The sequence below is a fragment of the Chenopodium quinoa genome, unplaced genomic scaffold (genome assembly GCF_001683475.1).
Source record: "Chenopodium quinoa cultivar QQ74 unplaced genomic scaffold, ASM168347v1, whole genome shotgun sequence".
In the NCBI taxonomy this organism is placed as follows: Eukaryota; Viridiplantae; Streptophyta; class Magnoliopsida; order Caryophyllales; family Amaranthaceae; genus Chenopodium; species Chenopodium quinoa.
The window spans coordinates 1,096,435-1,120,869 of NW_018743942.1; the positions used below are offsets into that span (position 1 = coordinate 1,096,435).

Below are 24,435 nucleotides of genomic sequence, written 5' to 3' on the forward strand. Positions count from 1 at the left end.
ATAATTACTAAAATGAAAAAATAAAATGATGCAGCCTTTATGTTTATTTAATTTTAGATTACACACTTTTTATGTTTCTTTCATTTTTCGAACCCTTTACCTCATGAATAGATTAGGGTTTTCGGACCACTACGGCTTCCATCCCAGTGTGATACTTATTTACGTTTATATATATAGTAATAGTTTGATTACAATTGCTTTACCAGTCTACTAGAATATTGTGTGATATTTTTACAATTGTGTAAAACTGAAATGGATAATTCACCCCCTATAAAAGCGGATTACACCCCCCTTATCTCACCATGCAATCCTTATCCCCTCCTCACTTTTACCCAAATTATTTTCCTCTTCTTCTTCCCCCATTCACTCCGGCCACGCACCATGTTCCCCGTCGACAACCGACAACCACCACACCCCTTTACCTTTGAAGAAGATTTAAGAAAATTAAAGCTATACTTAGTTTTAATTATGGACCTAGTGGTTTTATTAATGGCAATGATGATTTTCATCATTTTACATAGGTAGAGTTCGGTTTTTCGACAAAGGGAATTAATGCATGTGATCTTCGTAGTACTTCAAGTTTTTTTTTGTCTTCTAGGTAGACTATAAGTGCATTTTGTTATAATAAATGTTCCTTTTGTCTTATCATTAATGTATGTCATTAATAATAATAATAATAATAATAATAATAATAATAATAATATTATTATTATTATTATTATTTTTATTATTATTGTCTTATTGTTGTCGGCGAGGTAGTTATAGTAGTAATATTTTTTTTTAATATTATCTTTATTGTTGTTATTACCGTTGTTGTTGTTTATCTAAAGTAATTATCATGCTTTATTTTAGCTTAATTTTATGTAAATCATAATAATAACCCAAGGGGGAGAAGCAAAATATGTTTTAAATGGCTTATTATTATGATTATAAATTGATTAATTTAATTATCACTTGCTTAATTGGCTTAATAATAATTATCTATTTGATTGTAGTTAAAAATGGGAGACTTGATGAAAAGACAATTTGACGTATTAGACTTGTCCGGACATAATCATCTTGAATGGACAGTTGATGCTCAAATGAATTTAAAGGCTCAAGGATTGGAACATACAATCAAAGAAATTACCATTCCAGCTAGGAAACGAAAAAGATGCCCCTGCTCAAGTTAAAGTTCCTACTAATCAAGAGAAAGCAAAAGCCATAGTTCTCTTAAGGAATCATTTACATAACAGTTTAAAAACTGAGTATTTAATGGTGGAAAATCCCAAAGAACTATGGGATAGCCTGAAAGGAAGATATGACCACCCCAAAAAGGCACTCCTTCCTTCAACACAGTTTGAGTGGACAAACCTGAGATTTCAGAACTTTAAATCTATCAGTGATTATAATTTATCACTATATAAAATTGTATTAATATTGAGATATTGTGATCAACCAGTCACTAAAGTGCAAATGATAGAGAAAACACTCTCTACATTCCATGCTAATAACATTGTATTGTAACAACAATACCGTGAAAGAGGCTTTGCAAAATACTCAGAGCTTATTTCTACATTATTGGTTGCTGAAAAGAATAATGATCTCTTGTTGAAAAATCACAACCTAAGACCAACTGGGTCTCAAGCATTTAATGAAACAAATGTTGTAGAAAGCTCAAATCCACCCGAGACAAATGTTGCCTATAGAGGTGGACGCAGACAAGTAGTAATTCTACTTCTCTTATTACCTTCTTCTCTTAATCCTCTAATTTCTATATACTCCCTCCGTTTTTTTTTATTTGCATCACTTGGGATTGCACGGATTTTAGAAGAGTAATAAAATGTTGTGAGTGAGTGAATAAATTATTATGGTAAAAGTAATGTGAGGACATGGAAGTGAAAGTATGTGAGAGAGATTAGTGGGCACCATGAGAGACAAATAATAAATTAATTTGAGTGGGGTTTAAAGTAAGAGAGAGAAATAATAAAATATAGTTTAAAGTTACTATATATAGAAGTGATGCAAATAAAAAAACACACCATAAATGGAAAGTGATACAAATAAAAAAAAAACAAAGGGAGTATTTCATAACAAATCTACACTTAGTATTTAAAAACGATAACCAAGAAACTAAGAAAGACACATGTCTCCATCCATTCTATTACACTTCTCTAACCATAGTGCCACATGTCATCTTACACTATTAATTTTTTATTACACCATTTTTTTTTTCAATTCTTTCATTAAACTTATACTTCATCTCTCCCCTTTAATTCAACCTTTTCCTATTCTCTCTCTAATTTTAGCCATTCCACCTTCTATTTAAGCCTCTTTTTTCGATTAAAGTTCCAAAATTAATTTCTTTAATCATGTTTCCGATTACATATTATACCCTATAATGACTTACTGATATTTCCTCACTTATCTCTCAATACAATTTTTCTGATTATATATTATACCCTATAATAACTTACTGATATTTCCTCACTTATCTTTCAATACAATTTTATATGAATAGCACGGGCCAGAAGGCTAGTTTTAACATTTTTCAGCAAAATGTCTAAATTGTCAAACTATCCAAATACAAGACGTTGTCTATTTGGATAATTGGTCTTTCATTTGTCTTTTAGATTAAAAAAAAAAAAAAGACAATAGTAAAACTTGTGCATACTCAGTCGTTACACCGGCGGCCGGCAATCACCACCTTCATTCCTCCGCAAAATATCATCTTTCTCATCACCTATCTTCTTCATTTCACCCCCTTTTTTCTGGGTTGACCTTTACTTTCTTCTTCTTCCTCAATTTCTGCTTCAATTTGTCCACCTCATATTATCAAATCCTTAACCTTTTTTCCTGTCAATTTCTTGACCCATCAATATTTCTAGTCAACTTTGCTCAAACTCTTAATTGAACTCATTTAAAGTCCCAAACTTCACGAGATTTCAACTACCCACAAAATTTAATTAAAACCCCTTTCAAAAATTCAATCTTTTTTCTAACCCATGTATGTTTCTTCAACTCCCTTTTTTTCTCTGGTTTTTTTTTGACTTGTTAATTTATTTATGGTCAGTTTTTTTAAATAATTTTCTGGGTAACATCCCCATTATCTGATGTAGATCGGATAATTTTGGGTTTTTTTTTTTTATTTTTTTTTATTTTTTTTTTTATTTTTTTTATGGATCCTTGTAATTTTAAGTTGTTGTAGCATGATTTAACAAGGTTGTTTTGGTTGACAATGAAAAATAAGGTTGTATGATCATGATTGTTGTTTGGGGGTTCATCATTTCACTAATTTGTTGCTGTTTTTTTTGGTTGTAGGGTTGAAATACATGTATATGATTTCCAATGATTATTCATGTATATGACTGCCAATGATGTTCGATTGTGGTTATGGTCAGAAGGATAAGTTTGTGAGGTAGCAATTATCTGTTATTTTATCTTTTGCTCTTTGCCGTATTCTGATGAATTTGTGGCTTTTTGATTTTCATATTGTTAGACCTTACCCTTTAAAAAAAAAAAAAAAAAAAATTATTGTGACCCTCTTTCCGGGTTGGATGGGCGAGTTAGCGAACCCAGTGATTTGTTTGTGATAATCCAAGTATAAGAGAAACAGTATAAAAAGAAGTGCGGACATGATATGTTTATTTCTCATTTTATGATTCTTCTCTATGAAATGTCTTAATTTTGCAGCTATGGTTTTAAACCTTTGAATTTGCCTATATTGCACCTGGGATGGTTTTGTTTTAGTATGTTTTTTGATTTAGGAGATTTGTTCCGACTGTTGTTATCGTTACTCCACTCCACAAAGTTGAAGTAAATGCATAATCCGGTATAATGTGACCTGGAGACTGGGGATACGCGTTATGCTGTCATCATGTGGTCCTAAGAGGTTTAGTAGTAAAAATGTTATTGTACTCTCACTTTTCACTGTTTCACCTATGTGTATCTCAGATAGCAAATTAAAATGTTGAGCATCATGGAATGATCTTGATCTTTTTTTATTTTATTTATTGAGGAATATATTATGAAGTAATTGATTATTAGTGCTTTATTAAAATCTTTTTGCTAGACTGGATAGCAATATGGCATTTTGGCTAATACTTGGTCATGAATACTGATGTAAGCTGCTTGACTGCACTTAGAAAGAGACTTGAAGTTTATTGACTTATTTCAGATTCTTGTATATAATACTTGATGCCCTTTTTTGTTTTGTCAATTAGACTAATTAGCTTATCAGCCAAACATGAAGATCATTAGCACACAAGTTGTTGAATGGCCTGGATAGATTGAGTGCACTTAATGTGGATACGAGTATGATGCTTTTGGCTGCTCTTATTTTCATTTATTTATATTTTCTGTTTTGTGTAGGTTGGATGATTTGGATTCAACAGCTTCACTGTCTCCTGCTGCCGCTGGAGTGAATAAATGTCGATTTGGTATTGAGGGGCTTAATTGTGCTAACAATAATAATAATAACAATTATGCAATCAACAGATCATCTAATTCTTTTAAGAAAGGTGTGATGAGAGGTTCTGAAGGACTCCGTTCTATTGGTAGATCGCTTAGATTTGGGGTTTCTCGAGCAGTGTTTCCTGAGGATTTAAAAGTCTCCGAGAAAAAGATTTTTGACCCACAAGATAAATTTCTGCTACTTTGGAATAAACTATTTGTGGCATCATGTATTTTTTCGGTTTCTGTGGATCCCTTTTTTTTCTTTCTTCCAATTGTCAATCCAAAGCTGAACTGTCTGGGCATAGACCGAAAGTTGGCTGTTGCAGCCACTACAGTGCGTACAGTAATAGATGTTTTTTACCTCATTCGTATGGCTCTTCAATTCCGAACTGCATATATTGCTCCATCATCTAGAGTTTTTGGGCGGGGTGAACTTGTCATCAATCCTGCTCAGATTGCAAAGCGGTATCTGCTGGGCTATTTCATCATTGATTTCCTCTCCGTGCTGCCCTTACCACAGGTTTGGATTTCTTTTATCACTTTTTCTTTTGATTTTTGTGAAGGGGATTAAGATATAATAATAGCAAATCACTGCACACTCTCCATTGATTTTTGTGCCATAAGTTTCATGCCTTAGTGTGTGCATGAAACTATAATTTAGTTTTAAGGGGGCCAAAAATGTGATACTTTTTTTTTTCCTTTTCATTTTTGGGAAGGGGATTAAGATATAATAATAGCAAATTATGAATAATTTATAAACTGGTATTATCTGATGCATGTGTGCGAGAGAGATTTTGATTCCTCAACCACAAATTAAATCAAAGCACATACGGTTTAACATTGCTTAACACCTTCAATTATTGAAGCATGTGGAAGCCGTGTTACACTTTATTATGTTTTTATATCTAAAATATAAAAAGAATATAATGCTCCTGTACTGAAGTTGTCCGAGAGGGCAGTTACTGAAGTTGTCTGAGAGGGCAGCTAGTGAAGTCCATGTGACCATGCTTGATTTCAACTTGGCAGCATTGCTGGAGGTGGAGAGCAGTTGAATGCCTCCCTTTTTTCCATTACTGTTTTTGGTGATGGGTTTGCAATCTTTTTGGGTATCTGGTTATCTAGAATTGTTACAAGAGCATATTCCTCCTCACTTTATTGCTTTAGGCTTTCAAATGAAAAGTGTGACTAGAAATGAATTAAGACAATCTTTTACAGGTATATGCACTGCAAATGATCTGAGAGAGACCAGATTCTATACATCAGATTTCTTAAATGATATTGACCTGAGTCTTTCATATTTTTATGGGGTTGAATGCTGCTGGTGATTTTCTCTCGTTTTTGTCAAATTTGATTAAGGATTCGCATCCAGTTTTTACATTAGGATAATGTCTTTTATATTGTCCTTTTTTTTTTTTTGTTATATATATATTTTTAATTTTTAATTTGTATTCATTTTGGATTGTAGCCAAAGTGTTAGTGGACAAACTGAAAGATAAATCTTTGAAAAGTATCTTTCATTGGTAATTTGGTACTTGTTCATCGTCTTACTGTGATGATGTGAAAATAAATACTACCTCCGTTTCATATTATTTGTAATGATTTGACATAAAGTACTGTGGAAAAATGTCTAATCGTTGCAAATAATATGAAACGGAGGTAGTATTTGTGAGATCTAGGCATGTTCTGACAAACGGAGGTAGTAAGCATGTTCTGACAAATTCTGTGTTGTTTCTTCCTTTTGTTTCCCTTGTGGGTTCCTTTGGCAGATTGTTATATGGAGGTATTTACGGAGGCTGAAAGGTTCTGATGTATATGCTACCAAACAGGCGTTGCTTTTTATAGTCCTGATTCAATATATCCCTAGATTTGTCAGAATCATTCCCCTCTTTTCAGAATTGAAAAGGACATCAGGTGTTTTTGCTGAAACTGCGTGGGCTGGTGCAGCATATTATCTGCTTCTCTACATGCTCTGTAGCCATGTAAGTAAATGCTTTAACCTAAGACTTTTGTCTTGGCTGTAGGTCTATGTTCACTTATTGTTCTCGATTTTTCTTTGTTGGTTAAGTAGATTGTCTGATGAGGGAAAAAGTAATTGGGTTTTAACGCAAGATGATGTCCACCTAAGAGGCATGTGGCCTTTTATTTGTTTTACCCACATATGGGGCAAGGGGATTTGTTGTCATTGCAATGTGATATGTTACAGCGGTTTGGGTTTTTTTGGGGGTTGGGGGGGGGGGTACATGGCAGTTCCTGGCCCTTGTAAGAGAAAAGAAAAGGGAAATGGAGGGGAGGGATATGGTAGGAGAATTTCTTATTAATTGTTAAGAATACAGTCTTTCAAATTTGGAAAGATTTGGAAGGAAAATTAATTATACAGATTGATTATCACGAAATTATAATTTTATCCTTTTATTTTCTCTCTAAACCAAACAAACCAATCTCTACTCTTTCTTTGTCCTCGTCCTCATCCTCGGCTCACAGAAACTAGTCAACTATGGAGGCTGAAATCATCGGATAGCAATTGAAGTTCTCAAAGTCAAATCCAGATGAAGCTCCTCAAAGCCAAAATTTCCAGTTAACTCAAAATATGATCATCAATTCCAGAAAATTAACTCTCAACATTTCATCTTCATCAATTTTCTTTCGACGTGACTGGTTTTTTGTTTATCAAACCTAATTTATTGTTTTTTTGGCAAGAAAATTATAGAAAGTTTATTGGACATCAATTGAAGTTCTTAAAGTCCAATCCAGATGAAGCTCCTCAAAGCCAAAATTTCCAGTTAACTCAAAACATGATCTATCAATTCCAGAAAATTAACTGTCAACATTTCCATCTTCATCAATTTCCTTTCGATTGTGATTGGTGTTTTCTCTGTCAAACCTAATTTATTGAGTTTTTTGCAAGAAAATTATAGAAAGAAAAAATAGAGAAAATTTTTTTGGGAGTGAAATTGATGATAGCTCTTAAGAAGAGACGAGATGAGTTTGTCCAAGTTGACTCCGTGTTGAAATTCTTCTTCTTGACTCTGGAGTTGAATTTCTCTTCCCTCCTCTCCTTACCCCTTCCCTCCCCTTCCTTCCTGTAATTGTATCCAAACAAGCTGTAAATGACCCAGAACATTCCATTGTAGAAGATGGGTTGATTGTTTCTTCTCCTCTTTACTACAACATTTAAATCACCACCAGATGTCCAATTGTATTCTTTGGTTTTGCTCATCCTAAAACCAGTCTGTCATACTTGTGTTAGCCTCACTAAGAAGCGTAGCACAATTAAGGCTTTATGTTTACCCAGTATGCTTACTTAATAAATAGTGCCTGCCACCTCACAGTGAAGAAATAGATTAGGATTAAGTTTTGTACCTTTCTGGCGGATATTAAAATAATCTAGAAACAAGTGCTCAAGTTGGTCAGCAGTAGATAACTAAAAGTGTTTAGTTTTACTGTGCTAGTCTTGCTACACAGAAGTGTTAATTTTTATGAAAATTGAAGAAGCATAGCACAATCAAGGCTCCATTATTATAACCAAAAAGTTAGCCCCAGCCACCTCACAGGGAGGACTGAGTTCTGTACCTTATTGCGATCCAAAGCCTCAATCTCATGCCTCACCAGAAGAGAGCAGCTAGCAGTGTAGATAGCTAGTAGAGAGAAGAGGAGAGAGAAAATTAAATGTTGGGAGTGAAGGAGAGAAATAGGAATTTTGTGATTGAAGAGGGTAAGGGAATTTGTTACTCTAAATTTTTGAGAGGTAACAAATGAGGGGTAACCATTACCCTTAAGTAATGGTAATTGTTACCATGCCTTCTAACCAAACGCACGATAATGGTATTTGTTTAATCGAATTCGTTTCCAATCCAAAAAATACACCAACCAAACGCCCCCTAAGTGTTTAGTTTAATCGAATCCGTTTTCAATCCAAAAAATACATATGCTACTTAAAAGTTTAAATTAGATGATGGATTTGATGTTTTTTATAGAATTGCTCTAAAGCATTTGGGGGCTTAGATTGCTTCTTTAAGATAAGTTATGACTTATGAGATATAACTTCTGAATTACTCCCTTCTCTCTTTCTCTCTCTCTACCATGGATTTATAACTTGGTTCTTTTGTTACATAATTGTCATTCATTTATGGATTTTGGATTATCCATTCCACAAAACCCCTTTATGTCCCCCGCTACAAGTCACATATAATTCCTCGCTTCGCGCATTATGTCATTATGTGACGGTGACTTGCCATGTTAGTATGTTTTTTATCCTGTCAAATCCATTCTTTTGTCTAATAAGTTGCCCAAAAGTGGAAGTTAAAACATGATATTCAAGGAATTATTTGTTCACCAAGTATACTACTCATATTATGATAAGTTAATATTTTATTTTTAAAAAAAATACTGTTTAAACTTCAAAGATTTACTAAAGACTTGCAAAGATTAATGTGAATCTTCTGAAGAAATTCACACTGCATTAGTTGCGATCCGCTCTATCCATATATTACAATTCATTTCCATGGCACTGTGACCGGCCTTTTTTTTAAATGTCTCTCTACCGTTCTTAGGCCTTGTTTACACTAAATTATGGGGGAAATACAAATTCATGGGAAATTTATAAATGGGTATTTGTTTGGTTAGCATAACAAAGTAACTAGGTAGGAAGTTGAAATCTCTTGAGAAATTGGAAGTCCTAAAAAACATAGGAATTCAAGTATCCACCCCTACCTTGGCCGCTCAAACTTCCCACATTTATTTTTGGGTGAAATTACATTATTGCTCCCAAAAATTTGAGAAATTAGTTAACATAGTTATAACACATAGGAATAACATAAAGTTAACTGAACAAAACGTAGGAAGTTAATTCATTGGAAACTATTTCCTTTATGTCAACCAAAAATGATTATAGAATTTCCTAGGAAATATAACTTTCCATGCATGGTTTTTTTTCCGATGGGAACTTAATGCTTATATTCAACCAAACAAGGCCTTAATTTTCCCCTTTTCATACAAACTTCTGCTGTGCTACACATAATGACATAAACTAATCTAATAGAATTAAAGCGCTGATTTATCACAAGCTTATGCCCTAGCATAAGATGGTAAGATATGAGGTATTGGGGTCTAGATGAGTTATTACATTATTCTGACCGCATGTGCTGAACGCATTTAGGTTTAAAAATGAAACACGATAATTATCTACTTATGCCTATGTTTCAGCAAGAACAAGCAAACTCTGTCTCGCTTTTCAGTCCTAAATTTATCTACCCAAAGGCTTGGCCAAAAATATTCTTCTTATTTCATTATGAATGTGTGACATCTTTATGGCAATTAATGTCATTTGATGGTTGTTTCTAATAAGTTAATAACATGTTAACTGGATGTGGACTACTTTGCTTGCACTTTTGAGTTTTTGGTATTGTCTATCTTTATTGTGTTTTTGCATGTGATGGAATTAACAATGACTGACTGCAACCAATTGTTTGGTTCCTCTGAATACTAGGGTTTGGAAAGTCGTAAGCTACTAAAATTCTCTTAAGGAATAATGTATATGTAATGTGTGTGTGGCTTTGTTATTTTTTTTAATCAATAATTTTGTAAATGCTCTATGATCTTTGGTGCATGTTGAATTAACTGAAACATCTTGTTCATAATGACAAAAAACACACGAAATACTTTTCACTAAAACTCAACGATTTGTTTTTATTAAACTCTGAGATTAACTGTGACTTTTTTGAATGGAATTATTACAGATAGTTGGGGCTTTATGGTATCTTCTAGGCATGGAGCGTAATGATTCTTGCTGGCAGAAAGTTTGTTATGATAATAACAAAAACTGCAGCTATAATTTCTTGTATTGTGACGATCAGCAATCACAAGGCTATCAAACATGGAGCAATATGAGTGAAAAAGTTCTTTCTGCCACTTGCTCTGGGAAAGAAGATGATGACGGATTTGACTTTGGAATATTTGCACAGGCTTTGACATCTGGCATTTTCTCATCAAGTAGCTTTATATCTAAGTACTGTTACTGCTTATGGTGGGGGCTACAAAATTTGAGGTAAATACGGTGTAAGATGACCTTAGTTTATATGGTGTTGCTACATTTGTCCTTTCTTGAACTTTGTAACTGATTTCATGCTCAGATATTGTCATTACATCACCTCGCACCATTCTCAAACTATCAATTAATGTTTTTCCATCAAAGTTTTCTATAATTATACATTTTACATTCCTTCATCAACCCAATATTCTTCATCTTCTTCTTTTATTTATTTATTTATTTATTTATCTATTTATTTATTTATTTATTATTATTATTATTTTTTTTTATTTACAGATTTTACAGTATATTTATAAGGAAAGTCTATATCAATATGTTTTGTTTTCAAAGTCACTAGTGTTTAACTTTTCCCATCATCTTTCTTTGTTAAGATTTAAACTTAATATGTTATGATCCATCCAATGATCTCTATTATATTATATTCTATTCTGTTCTATTTATTTTTGCATTGAAGTGTAATACAACCCAAATCGTTAAATATTATATAGTTGGTGCTATAGCCAATTTTATGTCAGAAACTCCCTTTCCCATAGGATTTCTGAAGGGAGGATTTCAATTTGCAGTACTTCAAATCAATTTATGTTTGCAATAAAATTATGTAGAGTATGTTTAGGTCACAGCGGCTTGCTAGTCTGCTATGTTGCACGGCAACGAGAAACAGAAAATTTTGAATTTTGGATTAGCAGTATTCATGCAGTAGTAACTAGTAAATGTGGAAATACAAACCTAAAGCAACATATGGATAATTTTGCTTATTAAGAGAGTATGAAAAATGGGTGTATTAAAGTTAGTTTGGTTTATTCATAGATATTTTGGAAAGGTGACCCTCTAGTGACTTGTAAAATATTGTTGAGGGGAATAAACTTAGGCCCTGTTCTTTTCACCTTAAAAAAAATAATATTAAGTAAAAATAATTTCAGTTTCAGTAAAAATAATTTCAGTTTCAGTAAAAATAAGTTCAGTTCAGTAAAATTAATTTCAGTTCAGTAAAAATAAGTTCAGTTCAGTAAAATTCAGTTTTCTTAAAGAAGAATTATAATAGAAAATCAGTAAAAATAATTTAAGTTCAGTAAAAATAATTTAAGTTCAGTAAAAATAATTTAAGTTCAGTAAAATTAAGTTCAGTTCAGTAAAAATAAGTTCAGTTCAATAAAAATAATTTCACTTCAGCAAAATTAAGGTGAATCAAACAGGGCCTTAATCGACATTCAGAGAAAATTTTCCCCTTGATTTTCCTTATGCTTCCAAGAATTTAAGTTTTGCAACTAAGTACTGTGACCTCATGAGAGTTTTTGTGCTTCACAGCTAGCTGGTGGATAACTAAGGGTTTTGTTAGAGATATCGCTGACATGTCCATAGGTGTGAGTCAAGATTCCAGGCTTGTTCATGAGCTTTTACGCATGGTGGCAGTCTGATATAATGTTGATGGAGAGAGAATAGGTGGGTGGTGGTTGGTAATTTTTTGTTGGTGGTGATTGATGAGACATAAGAGTGAGAATGTCTTTCAATAATGGTTACAGAATTGAACTGGGAAGAAGGTTTTTTTATAATGATATTTTAAATCAACAGACAAACATAATTTGAGTTGTAAGCTGACTGCAGTAAGTAATATTTTTGTGAGTGCAGAAAGTAATACACTAGGATAGGTTATTGGCTAAATTATCAACTAGGCTTAATTAATGCTTCAGCAATCATTGCTTCACCTGCTCACTGTGTGTGGTTAACACTATATTTGTGTTTGTAAATTGTCAAGTTCTGTGCACAGATCTCATAGCGTACTTATTGCTCATTGATGGACCTTTGTAGCTAATTGGTACCAAAAATTGTTTTGCATTTTGTTCTTTGGCTGATTTGATTCAAGTTTCTTTTTCTTCTTCCTCCATTTTTTTTTTGGTCTTTTCATATACTTTCTCAGTTTTTTAATACTTGCAACACTTCTTTACAATGGAATTGCCACAATACTTGCAACACACTATAGTTGGAAAGTTTTTTTGGTTGAAAGCTGTACTATTACCCTTATTTAAAGCTCATGGCCCATTTAGTTATATTTCTAACAATCTCTCTACCTCATTTTAAGTGTGTTAATGAGGCCTGCTTTTCTTAATTATCGTGAAAAAAGTGTGTTGCAAGTATTAAAAAACGGAGGAAGTAAGAATAATTGACAATATTTTTTAAATACTTGATGGCTTAATATTTCATGGTGATTTATTTTTATCTGTATATGTTTCAGTACACTAGGACAGGGACTTCAAACCAGCACCTATCCGGGAGAGGTCATATTTTCCATTGCACTTGCCATTTTTGGGCTTATTCTCTTTGCACTGTTGATTGGTAATATGCAGGTATATAACTAATATTAATAATATACAATTAAGGCTTGTTAGGAAGCTCTTGTAGCCTTGTCCGACATGCTTATATTATTGTCTAACAACGTTCCTCTTCGCACTGTTGATTGGTAATATGCAGGTAAATAACTAATACTAAATATAATTTAATCTTGTTAGGAAGCTCTTGTGGCCTGGTTTCCCATGCTTATATTATTACTCTGTATGTAACAATGTTCTTCATTGAAAGATGATTGCCTTAGTTGTAAGAGTTTATAGCTTTAACTAGAATATTCATATACAATTGATTACCAAATATCTATAAGCTTGTATAAGCTGTCCAGCCTGACCCTAGTTAGAGTGGTGCCTAGTTCAAAAAGTTGTTTGAGCTTTGGTTCATTCAACATAGTGTTTGTTCAACCCCTGTTGTATAATGCTTCACTAGCTATCTGTCTTAGTTACGAAGTTTATTAGAGCAGAAGTTCTGTAGACTTCTTTATGGGGGGTGTTAAATGCCGCCAATAATTTTTATCAAAATCGCCAACATTTAAGGTAAATGGACACCAATACCCCACCCCACCCCATCTTCCTCTTTCTCTTTTATTTTTTTTCTCTCTCATCACAATACCACATCCAAACCACCATCAACCTCAAATAGAGGCTGTACATCAGAGGTTAAGAGAAGTGGTGGCCGGACGTGGAAGGACAACAACGGTGAGGATTGGAGGTGATGAACCGGCATCACGGTGGTCATAATTGAAAAACCAGTTCGTCACTTTGCTCAGTTCTTGTTTTTAATAATCTCCGGCGCTCACCATGGTCAATCGGCGTGCGAAATCGGTCACCCGAGACGGTAACTGGTTTTGGATGTCGGTCTACCGTGGTCAACCGGCACCCAAAACCGGTCACCCGGGACGGTAACCGGTTTCCAGCGTCAGTTACCATGGTCAACCGACGCTGGAAACCGGTTACCGTTCCGGGTGACCGGTTTTGGGCGTCGGTTGTGCTGGTCGCCGGATTTAAAAGAAAATCACCACCCTCCCGCCGACATGGGAAGGTGGTGGGTTGTTTATCCGATGGCTGATGATTGTTGTTGCTCCTATGGTTGATGATTTTTGTTGGTTCTTTCGGGATTTCGGCCTCAAAAACAATTTGGTGCCTTGGTGCAGTGGTTGTAGTGGTATGGGTGGTTGTAGTGGTATGGACGGTGGTCGTGGTGGCGTGAGTGGTGGGTGGCAATGGTGGTTGCTTTTGTGGTGGTTGAGTTTGAGTTTGAGGCTTGATTGATGCCTTAGGAGAGAGAAAGCAAAGTGAGGATGAGTAAGGGTAATTTTGTCCATTCTTCACTTTTGTCGGCGGTTTGATAAAAAAAGCTGGCGGTATTTAGCAATCCACTTCTTTATAATTATCAGCTATCTATGGTAACAATGATCTGGAATTATATGTTATTTCTAATTATAGTATTTTTATTGAAGGGAAAGTTTTTTGTCTCCAATATTCGGAGTGTCTTTGCAGATCTTTGAACAGGGGACACTGGATCAAATTCTAACCTGATCTGCAAATTCGTATTCTAATAATCCAGTTGAATTTTCTGAGCTTTTAGACTAACTTTGAACTGGCCCTTTGCTGTATAAGATCTATTTTTGAGGCTTTTGGAGCACCTGATTCTAAGACAATTAATTCGCACCAATTTTTTGTGCTATGAGAACGCAATAATGTTGATAAATGGGCTTTAAACCAAAATTGTTGAATCAATTTTCAATATAGACCTGAACTAAACTGTGACTTGAGTGAGTATTTGAATAATCTGATATTGACCTGAGATATAACTAATTACACTGGTATTATTGTTGATTTAAATGTTTTCTAGCCTAAAGTGACTCAACCTAAACCCGATAAACTGGTAAAAAATGGGGTTGATTAAAGTCATTTGATTTTGTGCTGTTCTTGCAGACTTATCTTCAATCTCTTACCATTCGACTTGAAGAGATGAGGGTCAAAAGGCGTGATTCAGAGCAGTGGATGCATCATCGTTTGCTGCCTCAGGAACTCAGGGAACGTGTTAGACGATATGACCAATACAAATGGTTGGAAACACGTGGTGTTGATGAAGAGAGCTTGGTCACTAGTCTACCTAAGGATCTCAGGAGGGACATTAAGCGTCATTTGTGTCTTAAGCTAGTGAGAAGGGTAATTTTCTTCCCTTTTTTGGCTTCCATTCTTGCTTATTGATTTCTTACACGATTACCTAGATACATGATTAAATTATTGGTATCCTTGATCTATGAGAACATCTGAATTGGGTGGGGTTAGAAACCTTTTTTAGACAACAACGGAGAATGCATTTTTTAATTTATCAGTTTAAACTGTGAAGGATGAGCTGCCCTTGGACATATAAAGTTCATAATAGCAAAATATTAAGTTTCTTAGTAGCTCATTTCATTGGTGCTTCTTTCTTACGTGAATTTAATAAAATCTCTTGAAACATAGTGTATGTCACTGGAGTTTCAACTAGTACCCAAGTGACTTATTATTGCAATTTGATGAATACAACCTATGCCACGCAAAGTATTGTCTTATATGATGTTCTTTCTAAAATAGTTTGGGTTTATGTATTTTCCAGTATTAGATTTCAGCAACTTTTAGTCTAGCTAATTGTTTCCAAGGTCCTTGAATTTTTATTTTTTTTTATTTTTTTATGCTTACGATTTGATGAATTATAAAAAAGGGGTATCTGTTAAAATTTCTCTATGCTATCAGTCTCCTTGACTTGCCACTAATAATGCTTGTTTAAAGTAGGAGAGTTTAAAGTACACATCTGGTATTAAATGATTTATGATCCAATTGTAATCAAGCACAAATTAAGTGCACACATCTTTAATTAACTTTGACATGAAAAAAAAAAATGATAGACTAATAATAATTATTTAACAATTTATTTTAAAATTTAAAAAATTGCTGTTTATTAGAAGAAAAAACATACGTGCAGAATATACTACATTTAATCTATTAATTTTTTCAAGCGAAATCAAAACTAACCTTATTTTACTTATCTATCAATTTAAGAGAGTGTATTCACAATAATTTTCGAAGTTTGTTAAGTGAGTGTTGAAAAAACAATATCAACTTTACAATTTTTTTTTTTACGTAAGAGTGTAAAACAGATAAGATAAATGTTTTGTTTGTAGATAAACAAAAAGTAGTAGCTAAAAGAAATAATTAAGGAGAACCAACTTAAAACCTTCCTACAATTGAGGGAAATCAAAGTTAATTTTTTTTTTTTTTTTGCTTTAGTAGTAGTTTTAGATTTTAGTCATGGTGTTATTGTCTTCTTGGGTGGTGAACTTCACAAATTTATTAGTTCTGTAGGTGTCTGTCTTTAAACTCAACAACTAATGCTTTTTTCATTATAAACACCAAAATGGTTTGTTGAAGTTTAGTTTTTTTTTTTTTTTTTCCAATTGAATGACATTTATCCATTCTCTTCCATGCAATATACTTACAAAACCTCCGACATTTCTATAGGTCCCTCTGTTTGAAAATATGGACGAGAGGTTGTTGGATGCAATCTGTGAACGTTTGAAGCCAAGTTTATACACTGAGAAAACATACATTCTTCGGGAAGGTGATCCAGTTGATGAAATGCTCTTCATTATTCGTGGTCGCCTTGAGAGTGAGACAACTGATGGTGGTCGAAGTGGATTTTTGAACCGCAGTTCATTAAAAGAGGGCGACTTTTGTGGAGATGAGCTTTTAACTTGGGCTTTGGATCCCAGATCTGGGTCTAACCTTCCATCATCTACTCGAACAGTGAGAGCCATCACAGAAGTTGAAGCCTTTGCCCTTGAAGCAGAGGAGCTCAAATTTGTAGCGAGTCAATTCAGGCGTCTTCATAGTAGACAAGTTCAACACACATTCAGGTTCTACTCAGAGCAATGGAGAACATGGGCTGCTCGCTTTATTCAAGCTGCTTGGCGTCGATATTTGAAGAGAAAATTGATGGAGCAGCAGCGCCTCAAGGAAGAGGAAGAAGCTGAAGCTTCAATGAAGAGTGGCAGCGGTGGTGGCTCTTATAGCCTTGGAGCCACCTTACTTGTATCAAGGTTTGCTGCAAATGCCCTTCGTGGGGTCCATCGCAATCGACTCTCCCGGGCTTCTAGTGTTCTGGTAAAACCACCTAAACCTCCAGAGCCCGACTTTTCTGCCGATGCAGACTAACTGCTTGTTTGTCTTGAAGGCGATTATTAAAGCAGTTAGTAATTTTATCTATTTATATTTTTTGGTGCTTGAAGGTGATTAGTTATGTATAATACATACAGTACCAAATATGCATAATAACTTGTATGAGCGGGTTCAGATTTATTGTTGTACGAAGAGTTATTTATTGTTAAAATCTAAATATATTTGTATAGGTGTAGTCTATAACCATCCGAAGCTGGTTTATTTGTTCAGGTGTCGAGTTTATGTTTTGTCAATTTCTCTAATCATCAATATATATACATTGATCAGCAGTTGGACCTCCGCAATAATCAATATGGCTCGACATAGCCACAGTCTAACAAAAGCAGCATAATCATGCTCGACATAACCACCAACGATGCCCTTGTTTGGTTGTTCCTTTAAACGCGTTGTCTAGTCCTCTCCACACCACAAGGCCAGTACAACTTTTGATACCTTATAAAAAGAGTGCATAGTTTAAATCATTTAAATCATTATTATGGCATGATCTTTAGGGAGGAAGAGAGAATATGTAGTACAACAACTTGATAAATAGATCATCATTCATTGCATATAAAAACGCTTAGATGTGAATGGATAACTTCTTTTTTTTTTTTTTTTTTTTTTTTTGAAACCGAATGGATAACTTCTTAATGCCATTTAAAAATAACTTAAAAAAATTTGGTTAAGATAGTCATACTATTAAGTACTACGGAGTACGTATTAACATATTAGATTCTTAGGAAAGTTAATAGGACTGTCTGACCATCAATTAAACAATAAAAGTTATAAATGAGTTGAACCTTTTTACAAATAAAGTCAAATAAAATGACTATCAAAGGGTCAATTACGTAGGCCCCGTTTTTAATTTAATGTAAAACATTTTCAATGGAAAATTAGTTTTCATGGAAAACATATTTTTAAGGAAAAACACAATTGTAAATTAGTTTTCCTTTGTTTGGTTGCATACAAGAAAAGTCCAAGAAAAATAAAAAATAAGAGTGGAAATGTAAGGATGAATGAGAGGGAAGTAAAAAAAGAGGTAAGGAAGAGAAGAAAATGTGGCTTCCCTTGTTTTTGGAAGGAAAATGTTTTCCATCATTAAGGATGAAATTTGTTTGCCACTCCTTAACAAACCAACCAAAGGAAAATGGGAAAAAAAAATGGAAAATTCATTTTCCATGAAAACCTTTTTCATCGAACAAAACAGGGCCTTAAATAAAAATCAGTAAAAATTATACTTCCTTTGTTTTTTTTTCTTTTTTATTTTTTATAGTTGCAATACTTTTCTTTTCACGTTTGTCGATTCATGTTTCAAATCGTTAATATTATTTATTACCAATATGTAAAAATTATAAATTTTAGATTTTAAAATTGTATAAATCGAGACGAATCTAACAAGATCTCTTATTTATGTATACATTGTCAAAATTAGTCAAAACGAAACATATACTAGTAAATAGTGTAAAAGTCAAAGCGTAACTATTTAAAAAAAAAACTAACAGACAGAATTATATGCAACTCCGCAAATTTGTGTTTGCCGAGCAATACTTGAAAAGGGAAGACTTCTTAACCATTCTATCATTCATGATGATTCGTCAATACTCTACAAGAAAACCAATAAACTAAAAATTTCGTTAATTACATAACAATAATTTCATCAAAAGATGTGTTGCAAGAAACATCGTTCTCCTATTTTCATTGCTTGTGTTTTTTTGACTCGTAGCCAAAACCGTGTTGTGAATGCTTGATTAATCATTTGGTCATTCCAAAAAGCGTACCATCTTCATACCCTTGCATAATTCAAGGAAATATACGGCCCTTTGAATCATTGAATAAAAGTTTACAATATTTTCTCTTTAATCTTTTCAGTCAATGGAGCTACATACATTTTTGGCCCCTCATCAATTTAAAAGCCTTGTGAGTTGTGATGGATGCTCATGTTTTAAGCTTGGTTGCAAACTTGCAATAGAGGTCTATATGACTATATGTTCTCATTTTTGTGGGGTCGAGAAAATTTCTCACTTAAAACTCTACATTGAGACAATCTTATAAATCGCAAGTGATATTTGGTGTTAGTTAACAAATAATCTCTTTATGCAAAGACAAAGCTAACCATATATGTGAACTTTTTTTTTCCTTATACTTTGCTAGTGATACGTACTAACACGTCTTTTACATAAAATGGAATACATGCATTAACATGATCTTTCATGATTTTTACAGATTCATAATTTCTAGATCAACGTTAAACATTGAAATGCGTCCAATAATCATTATTTAATCCACATTACAAGATAGTACTCCCTATCACTAGAGAAGATTTACACGTCCATAGAAGCTAAGGTAAGTGTGAATTTGAAAAAGAGTGTTGAAGAATTGGATCCAATAATTTAGCTTTATTGAAAATTAAAAATAAATACTCCCAATACAAGAACATTGAAAGAGATAGGAGGGGACAAAATAACACCAGTCGGTGACACTAAAGTTGGTCATATCTTTGGAAAAAGCTTTGGTATTTACCAATATTTATACCAATCTCTACCTCTCTTTTATTTATCATTATTCAATAGTCACTTATTTTTTGCATCTTAAAGCTGGCCAAGCCAACCATAAATTTTCAAAAGAGATTCTTAATTTCAATAAAGTTGCATTATATTATTTCCTATTTTAAATATATATAATCTTTTTTCATTACTTAATATTGATCTTCATTCGTTACATACAAGCACTTTTATTTGGGAGGTTTATCTATTTGATCAGAGGTTTATAAATTATAATTTACTGTATGTACCAATGTAAATAGAAAGATAAACTCCCTTAATCTGAAAATAAGAAGTTCCAATGTATAATTTTTAAACTAGTAAAGAATTTATGATTAGTTGTATCATTATATATGGCAATAATGTCTGAAAAATGTGTGCACGCGAAAGTAAATATGAATTTTTACATACCATTTAAATCTTAAACAAAAAAGTGTATAATTTCTCAAAAATAATCTTCTTGTATTTAATTTAAGATATTTTACACAATAACGCATATTTATTTATATTTCCCCACTATATACCAATAAAATCCGTTCATCTGAACAAAAAGATGATTTGAGGAAAATTGAGTATAACCAATCTTCATTAGCAATTAATTAAACTGAAATTACATAAGCAACAAACAAAGTTATCTTAATGCTACATATAAATATATGTGACGAAAGTAAAAGTTAAAAAGAGGACAAAAAAAGATGGACTCTCTTTGGTTCAGGTACTTGCACATGAAGTTAACTTAATCTAATTATATTGTCATTTCTTTACACACAAAATATAAAAATTAAATTGCATGTCATTCTTCTTTTTTAATTTTCTACTCGTTTCTTTTGCTTAGCTTTCTTAATTATTTCTCCTCTATAAAACTCACTTCCTCTCAATACCACCTTTCCTCTTTTCTCCTTCTTCAATTCCACCTTAATCAGATTGCTAATTAACCACATTATTTTCACAATTTCAACCTAAAATTATCAGTACTTGTTTCATTTTCATACATCCCTTTCTTTTATTTTCTCCTTTTTATTTCTTTGTTCTCCCGTTTCTCTAAGATTCATATTACTTGCTTTTATTCCCCTCCATTATTACTTTCCCAAATATTATAAATTTTTGCTCAATTTCCAACCTATTATATCAATGCATAAGCCCATATTACATAATATTTTCTTCCTTACCATGCAATAAAATTACACCCTACCAAAAAAATTATGGCAACAGTGAGAAAACTAATAGTAGAAGTAGTAGACGCAAGAAACCTTCTACCAAAAGACGGTCATGGGACGTCTAGTCCCTACGTCGTCGTCGACTTCTACGGCCAACGAAAGCGTACGAAAACAGTCATCAAGGACCTCAACCCGAGTTGGAATGAGGCCCTTGAGTTCAACATGGGTGGACCTTCTACCGTGTTTGGTGACACCCTTGAGATCGATGTCTACCATGATAAGAATTATGGTCCTACTCGTAGGCATAACCACTTGGGTCGGGTTCGATTCAGCTCGAGCTCGACTCAGTTCGTTAGGAAAGGTGAGGAGGCATTGATGTATTTTCCTCTAGAGAAGAAGTATCTTTTGAGTTGGATACAAGGTGAGATTGGTTTAAAGATTTATTACTCGGACGAAGCGTCATCACCTCCACCACCGTCACCAACACCTTCACCGGTGTCGGAGAGTCCGGCACCGGTGGAAGCTTCTCCTGTAGAGGAGAAGAAAGAAGAGGAGCCGCCTGCTGACACGTCAGCAGCTCCAGAACCGGGTGATGACGTGTCAGCTAAGCAACCTGATGATGGACCACCATTACCTCCTGAAAAGGAGAAAATTAAAAGTGATGATAAAAAAGATGATGAAGAACTACCACCATTACTTCCAGTAGAACCATCATCATCGCCGATGAGGGACAGGGACCTACCTCCGGAGATTGAAGTAATGGCGTCGACGGTTTCCGGTATGATACCGGAAGTTAAAGTTGCCGACGACATCGGGATCAGACCGCCGCCGTCGATGCCACCGACGCCGGCGATCTCGAGAACGGTGTCGACGGCTTCGTTCGAGAGTATCCCAATCGAACGATCGACGTTTGATCTAGTGGAAAAGATGCATTATCTTTTTGTACGTGTTGTCAAGGCAAGGTCACTTCCTACTAATGGGTGTCCAGTTGTGAAGATTGTGGTTTCTAACAACCGTGTAGTTTCAAAGCCAGCTAGGAAAACTAACTTCTTCGAGTGGGATCAGACGTTCGCTTTCGGCCGAGACTCGCCGGAGTCTTCTGCCATTTTAGAGGTCTCGGTGTGGGACCCGCCGAATCCGGGTGCGGCGGATCCTACCGAGGGGTTGTCAATGAGGGAGTTCTTAGGAGGGATATGTTTTGATACGACGGAGATTCCACTGCGGGACCCACCGGATAGTCCGTTGGCCCCGCAGTGGTACCGTCTCGAGGGAGGTGGGGCCAACATGGGTGACCTGATGCTTGCCACGTGGGTAGGTACTCAGGCGGATGAGTCGTTTCCTGAGGCTTGGAAGACTGATACTGCTGGGAATGTAAATTCAAGGGCTAAGGTGTACTTGTCTCCTAAGTTGTGGTACTTAAGAGCAACTATTTTGGATGCTCAAGATATCTTGTTTGCACCTAAAGAGTCCATGTTTCAAGTTAAGGCTCAACTTGGAATCCAAGTTTTGAAAACGAAGCCGGCGGTTAGCCGTAATGGCTCGTCGGCTTGGAATGAGGACTTGATGTTTGTCGCGGCTGAGCCATTTGGGGATCAATTGGTCTTAACATTGGAGTATCGTGGACCAAAGGGGTCGATTGTAGTAGGGGTTGTTCGAGTAGCTTTGACGACAATTGAGAGGCGGGTGGATGATCGAAATGTGGTGGGTAAGTGGTTCACATTTGATGATCCTAACGGCGATGAGAAGGTGTATAAAGCAAGAGTTCAATTGAGGATGTGTTTTGATGGTGGGTACCATGTGATGGAGGAGGCTGCTCATATGTGTAGCGATTACCGCCCTACGGCGAGGCAGTTGTGGAAGCCTGCCGTAGGGATGGTAGAGCTTGGGATCATTGGGTGTACCAATCTTCTCCCGGCAAAGGCGGTGAATGGTAAAGGGTCAATTGATGCTTATGCTATAGCTAAGTACGGTCCTAAGTGGGTTCGTACTCGTACCGTGTCTGATTGTTTGGATCCAAAGTGGAATGAGCAGTACACATGGAAAGTCTATGACCCTTGTACGGTACTAACCATCGGAGTGTTCGATAGTTCAGGTGGTTTTGAAAGTGACGAACATTTAGATGTTACATGTCCGGATTCACGAGTTGGGAAGGTTCGTATACGTATCTCCACCCTACATACCGGAAAAGTGTACCGAAATTCATACCCCTTACTTACATTAACTCCAATGGGGTTAAAGAAAATGGGTGACATAGAGTTGGCCGTAAGATTTGTAAGAAGCACGCCTAATCTAGACGTGTTACAAGTCTACTCTCAACCATTATTACCTCTAATGCACCACATCAAGCCTCTTGCCCCGGGACAACAAGAGATGTTAAGAATCGCGGCTGTTAAGATCTTAGCCGTGCATCTATCACGATCCGAGCCACCCCTTCGACAAGAAGTGGTCCGGTTTATGCTAGATGCAGACTCCCACACTTTTAGCATGAGAAAAGTTCGAGCCAATTGGTTTAGAATTATAAACTTGGTTGCTGGAGTAATTGATGTTGTCAAATGGATTGAAGATACAAGAACATGGAAAAACCCAACATCTACTATACTTGTGCACGCGTTACTAGTAATGCTAGTTTGGTTCCCTGACCTCATTATTCCTACATTGGCATTCTATGTCTTTGTAATTGGTGCATGGAACTATAGGTTCCGGTCCCGTGACCCTCTCCCCCATTTCGATCCCAAGATCTCATTAGCCGGAAACATTGATCGTGATGAGCTCGATGAGGAATTCGACATAATGCCAAGCAATAGACCATCGGAGGTTGTTCGTGCACGATACGATAAGCTCCGTACACTAGGTGCACGAGTACAAACTGTGTTGGGTGACTTAGCCACACAAGGGGAACGTATACAAGCACTTGTGACATGGCGCGACCCTCGGGCCACGGGGATATTTGTTGGGCTATGTTTTGTGGTAGCAATTATATTGTACTTGGTTCCATCAAAGATGGTAGCAATGGCTTCAGGATTCTACTACCTACGCCATCCAATGTTTAGAGATCGCGCTCCTTCGCCGGCCATCAATTTCATTAGGAGGTTGCCCTCAAAAACTGATCGATTATTGTAAAATACATAAGCTAAAATTTGAATTCTATGTTGTATAAGTGTAATTTACTTTGTTTGTGCATGTTTTAACTTACTGACCTTGTGATATCAGTTTTTTTTATAATAATTGCAACTACAAATAATTAAATTCCTCTAAATCTACTCCATATATGTCTCTTTCTACAAAACAAGGCATAAAGTCATAAAATTAGTGCTTCAAATTCATACGACTTGTTTTAGTCTTTCAAACCATTCAACTGCTTTTGTGTTCAATACTTCAATGAACAGTATATCTCTACATTTTTTACTTGAAAAAAACAAACGCGAATTGCTTAATACGAAGTACAATGAAATAGCTATATTATCATCAACTTTTATCTTAATATCCTACATTAATTTTCATAACTTTTTAAAATAAGCCTGTATCGCGCAGTTAGTGAGATGGAAGGTTAGACCACATTTTACAAGTCCACAAAATGCTACGTCATGAATAATTTAGTGATATGAGTGACTGCTAAGGTTAGGGCGCGCGGTGTGTATGATTTACCTTAAAAAACATTAGTGTAAGTCCTGTTAATCCATTTATAATACAAATAAAACAAAATACAAAGAAGA

At 34.9% G+C, this 24,435-nt stretch overlaps 2 protein-coding genes across 3 annotated transcripts; both read left to right on the forward strand.

Annotated features, from left to right (window-relative positions):
• Positions 1 to 2,590: 2,590 nt before the first annotated feature.
• LOC110688824 (probable cyclic nucleotide-gated ion channel 5) lies at positions 2,591 to 17,315 on the forward strand. Of its 2 annotated transcripts, XM_021865578.1 has the most exons (8): positions 2,592 to 2,986; positions 3,301 to 3,397; positions 4,351 to 4,954; positions 6,201 to 6,413; positions 10,170 to 10,477; positions 12,711 to 12,822; positions 14,758 to 14,994; positions 16,330 to 17,315. In XM_021865578.1, the coding sequence occupies exons 2-8, from the start codon at positions 3,354 to 3,356 to the stop codon at positions 17,020 to 17,022; spliced, it is 2,211 nt and encodes a 736-aa protein (XP_021721270.1). In that variant the 5' UTR covers positions 2,592 to 2,986; positions 3,301 to 3,353; the 3' UTR covers positions 17,023 to 17,315. The 2 variants fall into 2 exon arrangements, with proteins under 2 accessions (XP_021721271.1, XP_021721270.1); XM_021865579.1 differs by lacking the exon at positions 3,301 to 3,397 and having other exon boundaries at positions 2,591 to 2,986.
• A 3,035-nt stretch (positions 17,316 to 20,350) lies between these two features.
• On the forward strand, positions 20,351 to 23,926 carry LOC110688823 (protein QUIRKY-like). The gene has a single exon (XM_021865577.1). The coding sequence runs from the start codon at positions 20,768 to 20,770 to the stop codon at positions 23,840 to 23,842; it is 3,075 nt and encodes a 1,024-aa protein (XP_021721269.1). The 5' UTR covers positions 20,351 to 20,767; the 3' UTR covers positions 23,843 to 23,926.
• Positions 23,927 to 24,435: the final 509 nt, after the last annotated feature.